At 34.7% G+C, this 6,895-nt stretch overlaps 1 protein-coding gene across 1 annotated transcript; it reads right to left on the bottom strand.

Annotated features, from left to right (window-relative positions):
- Window positions 1-2,112: 2,112 nt before the first annotated feature.
- cks1b (CDC28 protein kinase regulatory subunit 1B) lies at window positions 2,113-5,606 on the bottom strand. The gene is made up of 4 exons (XM_065281983.1): window positions 5,468-5,606; window positions 5,014-5,087; window positions 3,351-3,478; window positions 2,113-3,222 (listed from the first exon to the last, which is right to left on the bottom strand). The coding sequence occupies exons 2-4, from the start codon at window positions 5,070-5,072 to the stop codon at window positions 3,170-3,172; spliced, it is 240 nt and encodes a 79-aa protein (XP_065138055.1). The 5' UTR covers window positions 5,073-5,087; window positions 5,468-5,606; the 3' UTR covers window positions 2,113-3,169.
- Between the last annotated feature and the right edge of the window lie 1,289 nt (window positions 5,607-6,895).

The raw sequence follows: 6,895 nt of genomic DNA, 5'->3' as shown, positions 1-6,895 counted from the left end.
ACTATTAATAACTATATGAACAAAATAGGTCTGGCATTGATACTAGGGAATTAAGGGCCGTTCACATTATAATAATAATTATAAAAAATATAGTTTTGAAAATCGTTTTATAAGAATAGCGGAGTTCACCCCAAAACTATAACGATACAGATACAATGAAACTACGTAATGCTTTTTATTCTATTACATTAACTAACTGTTATGCCAAAAGGTAAGAGATTGCACAAACTATTAGATTCACTGTTTAGAGATACGTGAAACGCAGCGTGTTGAGGACATTTGCAAAAGTTTTTACTACAAGCAATATTAAAGGCAAGTGTCATGAGCAAATTAGCATAAACGTATCGTTTGGTGATGTAGACGCTAATATAGTTATCGTTATAGTTAACGTTATAGTTATTATCATTATAATGTGAACGGCCCTTTAGTGCTTGTATGATGTATGCGGATACTGTATGAACGATATAGTTATAAATATTTAGATAAGTTACGGCTGGCAATCAGAATGGATCTTAACTTAAGGCTTTTGGGTCTATTTGATATGGGTTCACACCAATCAAGCTTATCTTCTCTTGATACCGACGAGATGAAGCCATTAGGCTACTGCTCCCCTCAACTCAAATCTACGTGTGGCTAGAGACAGGACAGATGTCATGTCAACAATATGGCCACGGTTAGCTACTTCCGCTGTTTGCGAATAAGCCCTATAGCTCAGTACAAGTTTAACAAAACAAAAGACCAAACAAGTCAAGATAAAAAAGTATAAACATTGTCCATTCTAATACTACAATTTTTTGTAAAAATATAAAGTGGGTTGAAAAGGATGCGACTGCTGTTTCGCAATGCAAATTGAGTGATTCATTGAGAGGGTGCGACTGCTGTTTCGCAATGCAAATTGAGTGATTAATTGAGATGATGCGACTGCTGTTTCGCAACGTTGATTGAAAAGAAGATGAGGCACGTTTGGATGTGCGAACAAGTATTAAACTGTTGGTGAGAATGCAAAGCTGACAGGCTACAATACAATCACAGTTGCACAGACGTGTAGTGCTGTGATGGATCAGAACTCTTGAGTGTAAACTTTAGAGAGAGTTGCGCTACTGTGTCTTATACTATAGTACGTTAACATACATTTTGGGAATAGAGTAATGAAAAACAACGTGGGGCGACTGTTTCTGTGTGCAGTTTGGAATTCCCCCTCCGTCTGTGCAAAAATATAGAACAATTTTGAAACTCCTCAACATTTTCTAGCAATTGCCCGACTTCAAATGTTTCTTTACACAGCAGGATTTATTACAATAACACAGTGTTACAACTAAGTGAATTTAATTAATAAAAATCATAACTGTAAAAACAATATGAATAATTGACAATTAAAATGTGTGTCTTTTAAGTGACCCTTTCAAAAATATCTATTCATATGCATTGATCCGTAATAGAAGGATGCTTAGATGAGGTAGGCATGTATGGATGGATGCAGTATGTGGATATCTGGTATAGACAGATAAACACATTCACCTTTAGCAAACAGTATAGATAGAATATTGAATTATTTGTGTTTAAATAGAATTTTTCAGCAAGTGTTACAACAAATCCCTGTAATATACCCCACCCATTTGGTAAGCTGTAATGGTTTCACTTCTGTCAGTTTAGCTTTATAAAAATAGCTGGACTTTAAGGACAAAGTATGAGTGAGAACACGCTAAATCTGAGCTGAGCCAATTCATACGAGAACACTGTATCTAGTACATTTTACTTTAATAAACTTGAAAAGCAGCTGAAAAAGCAACAAAATACAAAATACTCATTCCATCCTTCATTAAAAACAGATTATACATTGAGATATAAAATAACTTGACAAGAACCAGTTTAAGAGTCTTTGTTATGGGCCCAACATCAATTTAAATTATTCATAAAAGCAGAGGTTATCTGAGGATTTTGAAGATTAATTGGGGGGCAAGCTGCATCATGGTTCAGACACTGAAGAAATAATAACTCATCCTCATACCATCCTAGCTGCATGTCGTTCTTCTGCTGTCATCTTATGTGGTTTTCATTTTTAAGGCTCCAAAAAGCATATTCCTTCACCAAAAATGTAATCCATACAACTAATTTATTAATAAATGTTTATTAATGTTATGAAGCTAAATGATGGGTTTGTGTAAAAGAAACATTTACATTTGAAAGTTTTTAAACTATAAACATTGGCTTCTGGGAAGCATTTGTATGCACATTCACGAGAGCTAGGGAATAAAGAAGTTGACTACTCCATTACCGGACTCATTTATACAAGCCTAGAAACAAGAAACATTAAAGTGTTGCACATCACACACCTACATCTAGAAATATCAGATCTGAACTGAGCTCTGCTGCTGACCTGCAATATCATTGATTATTCTAAAATGTACATTACCGGGTTAAATGATACTTGAAGAGACCAATTAAATCAAATAATTTCACATGAAAAGCATTTCTTTAAACAATATGCTAAAATCTTCAATGTGATATGTGCTAAAAATTGTGACCTTGTCTGTAAAAAAAATCCAGGCTAAAGTCTCAATCTAATATTGAGATTTGCAGCATCAAAGTTTAATTTCACATTGACGTGCACTTAGTCAATATTAAAGAAATCAATGTTAAATTTTCACAGAATGTTCTTTACATTATGTAGGATTTCATGTAGAAAAATAAATCACACAAAAATGACTTCAGCTGGGTTTTCACAGGCAAGGTCAGAATTACTTCAATATTCATCCAAATTACATTATGAAATACTTTAATTGGTAAAAAATACCAAATAAATTCACTTACTAGTATGAAAACAGAAGCACATGTTGGTACAACAGTATCTTTGTTATTTAAAGAATTTTTCTATACACAATACTTTATTTAAACTGTGCACTTTATAACACAGGTTTCACTACATCCAGACTTTGTAGTTAACAGGCCCGCCACTATAAAATAAGAAGTGAAGTGTTTCTCAACTCAAGTATAAAAAAAAAGAGTTATATAATAAATATAGAAGCAGCAAGACACTGTGCTTAAATCCATCTTCGTTAAGGCAAGACCAAGAACAGCAAAAGGATCTGATCTGAGGTACACCCAGCACATCAGTCATCTCACTGTGTCCATTCTTTACAGTTTTGTTGCATTTCTAATTGTTCTGGAGTCACTTGGACTGGACTGCAGGCAGAGGACGTCGGAAAAGCAGGATGTGAGGTTCTATCAAGAAAAGAGCTCATGAGTTACCAGGATAGTGAGAATTTTACAACTTTAAAACCACACATTTGTGTATCACGTAACTGTCATGATTCACATCAAAGAGACACAAACATGCACCCATGACATACCAGGCTGATGAATCATGTAGTGAACCCATCCTTGACTTTGTTGAACACCCAGGTTCCTCCACTCTGTCTCGGACATTAGATGGGTCTTGGGAACTTTTTTGGCGATATCCTTAGGAAGCATAACATGCCTAAAAAAGTTAAAAAAAGCAATGTTAAACGTTAAAGGAATAGTCAATTTTCTTAAAAGAAAAATCCAGATAATTTACTCACCACTATGTCATCCAAAATGTTGATATCTTTCACTGTTCAGTCGAGAAGAAATTATGTTTTTTGAGGAAAATATTGCAGGATTTTTCTGATTTTAATGGACTTTAATAGAGCCCAACACTTAATACTTAACACTTCACAGTTTTTTTCTACGGAGTTTCAAAGGACTCTAAACGATCCCAAACGAGGCAAACGATTGTCATTTTTGACAATAAAAATGAAAATATACACTTTTAAACCACAATTTCCCGTCTAGGTCCGGTGCTGAAAGCGCCAGCGCGACCTCACGCAATACGTCATGACGTCAAGAGGTCACAGAGGACGACCGCGAAACTCCGCACCAATGTTTACAAGTGTGTTGAAAGAGGACCGTTCCTACGTTGTTGTATGTCAATTAATTCTAATTAATGTCTTTGTGTCAGTTTATTGTTTAAAATCGTCCGCAAATGTGCGTTTCATATATGTAACACGTGACCTCCCTACGTCACTACGCATTTACGTGAGGTCGCGCTGGACCGGACCTAGATGAGAAGTTGTGGTTTAAAACTGCATATTTTTATTTTTCTTGTCAAAAATGACAATCGTTTCCTCATTTGGGATCGTTTATAGTCCTTTGAAACTCCATTGAAAAAACTGTTAAGTGTTAAGTATTAAGTGTTGGGTAATGTTTTCCTCAAAAAACATAATTTCTTCTCGACTGAACAAAGAAAGACATTAACATTTTGGATGACATGGTGGTGAGTAAATTATCTGGATTTTTCTTTTAAGAAAATTGACTATTCCTTTAAATATATATCTGCAACGTTTGACACAATATAAGGGGATACAACTACAATAACATCTGTCTGCTGGGTTTGAATTAAGTCAGACAACCATATTAAAAGAAAATAAATGGCAAAATTAGGTTGCATTTCAGTGGCGGCCGGTGACTTCTTTTACGAGGGCGCATGATGCGAACCTTATCACAACATGTATATAGACTGTCATGTGTGTGGCTCGTCATCTCAAAATATGTGTTGGGCGCGTCATATAAACTTATGTGCATCACGCATGATGTCAAAATATGAGCCTGCTGCTGATGCTTCAACGGGCTTTATGATAAAAGAGACGTTTGCGTTTGCCAGATACATGTGTGATCAGAGTTTTGTGGTAAATTAGTGCCTAGCGAGTATTACGTGATTGTGAGCGTCTCTTTTATCATAAACCCTTTCAACGAGTGTGCAGCAGGCACGTATTTTGACAAGACGCATGATGCACATGGTTCACATGACGCAACAAACACATATTTTAACATGACAAGCAACACACGTGACACCCCGAACACTTATTTGGAATTCCTGCCCCTCGAAAGTAATCGGCCGCCACTGTTGCCTATAATATTGTTACCTTAAAAATTAAAGCAGTTATTCTTACCATTACAGTAATGATAAACAACAAGGGCGTTGTTGAAAGTTACCTGTATTCAAATATGTCGTCGTCGTATTTGTCAGAGTAGTAAATCTGCTTCTGAGACATGATCTGATGGTGATTCTGCGTGATTAACAGATTTAATATGACATATCATGAACAGGCAAAACATGGTGTACAGTGTAACTTACAAAACAACTATTTAAAAAGATGTCAAGGGTCAACGTTTAGTTAGCCTGTATTTATTAAATCACATGTCTGGAATGCCAACATATTTAGTATAACGTAACCTCGCAAGAAAAACCTCAGAATAGAGACAGCGACTGTTTCAACGTTAACTAAAAAAGTATATGTCAATATTATTGCTTAAATTGCGTAGTAAGTTTGTTTACTCTGTGTTTATACTTTTCCCTCCAATGCTGGGTAGCGAACCATGCAACTCGAGCTAACGTTAGTATCATCAAATACATTGTTTAGTAATGTAGTCTGTTCAGAACACTTACTGTTTATATCTCCCTAAACAATAGTGACGTCTTCTTCAGTAAATAATAACTTTGTGTGCTTTTTCTTTAGTTTTTGCGAAAACAAACACTTTTCGCCGACTCTTGAACTTCCCTCTGTGAGTGCTCAGCCCGCCCACAGCCATTCAAATATTTACACATCCGTTGCCATTTGACAAAAGTAGTTACGTCACTTATACGTCATCCTGCACGGGCAGGAATACTGCCTCTCTATTCGATACTTCAACTGTCTATCATCTTAAACATTTGCGTCACCGATACGTTTGTTCGCAAATATCCACAAATAAAAGTCTCTTCTCTTTTTGTGGAAAACCTTAAAACATTAACATTAATCAATTTATTTTATTCGCTGTGAAACAGAAGTTTTTGACAAATTATTATAACCACTCATCCAACAAGTCAAATTAATATATCCTAAACTTTTTTTGTTTTCTGTGGGACATTTTTAATAATGAGCAATTAATTTGCAAACGTACAGCTAACTTGGCAAATTTCTCAGATCTCCGTATTTTTCTTAAACAAGAAAAGCAGCGGATTCATTTAACATAAATATTTTGATAACACCACTGAAGGTGTATAATCTGTTTTTATTTTGTGTATATTATAATTTTCTCTTCCCTTAAATGTATATAATTATTTGTTTTGTGTAGTGCCCGCCCGGTATCCATCTGTAGAGGGCAGCAAATCCTAGTCTATAACCTTCAAATGCGACAATCTCGGCTTTATCGTTTTGATTTTAGGAGATTTTTTAGGACTGTCTCCAATTTAAATGTACTTGATCCTTTAATATGAGGTTATTTATGAGTCCTGTTTTTCATCATAATTACTGTTTTATTATTTATCTAATGAATCTTAGAATGTGTTATTTTAAAGTGATTTCGAAAAGGAAAGTAAGCTATGACCTGTTTGTAAAATCGTTTGGAAAAGATAGACAGACATTTCATTTCACAGAGTTCATTTTTAGATGCCTTTTCGATTCATCATTTATTGTGAAATAGCATTCGAAACGTTTTCATGTAAAATAAATAAAAGAACAACTGCTCTTTGTATTCAATGACTGTAGTGATTAATATAAAACAGCTACAAATATGACTACGTTATTTACTTGACATTTAACACAACAATGTAATAAAGACAATGCTCCTGTGCTTTTTGGCTTCTAAAGAAACCAACGAATCCTCTAATAAAGGCCTAAACCAAATCAACCTAAGGACAGTGAAAATGAGATCCTGTCAGGATATAAATACACAAAGCAATACCTCTGTAAAAATAACTTAATAATGTTAAAAATTATTCTTTAATAAATTACGAAAATGTTATCTGCCACCAGCACAAGGCATGCAAATATGTAACTATAACCAGAAAAGACGCAAACTAATTTTCCTCTTGACTATTATCGTTGTTATCTGC

Source organism: Paramisgurnus dabryanus, chromosome 19 (genome assembly GCF_030506205.2).
Source record: "Paramisgurnus dabryanus chromosome 19, PD_genome_1.1, whole genome shotgun sequence".
In the NCBI taxonomy this organism is placed as follows: Eukaryota; Metazoa; Chordata; class Actinopteri; order Cypriniformes; family Cobitidae; genus Paramisgurnus; species Paramisgurnus dabryanus.
Note: the sequence above shows the minus strand (reverse complement) of the source record. Positions and strands in the feature narration are given on the sequence as shown.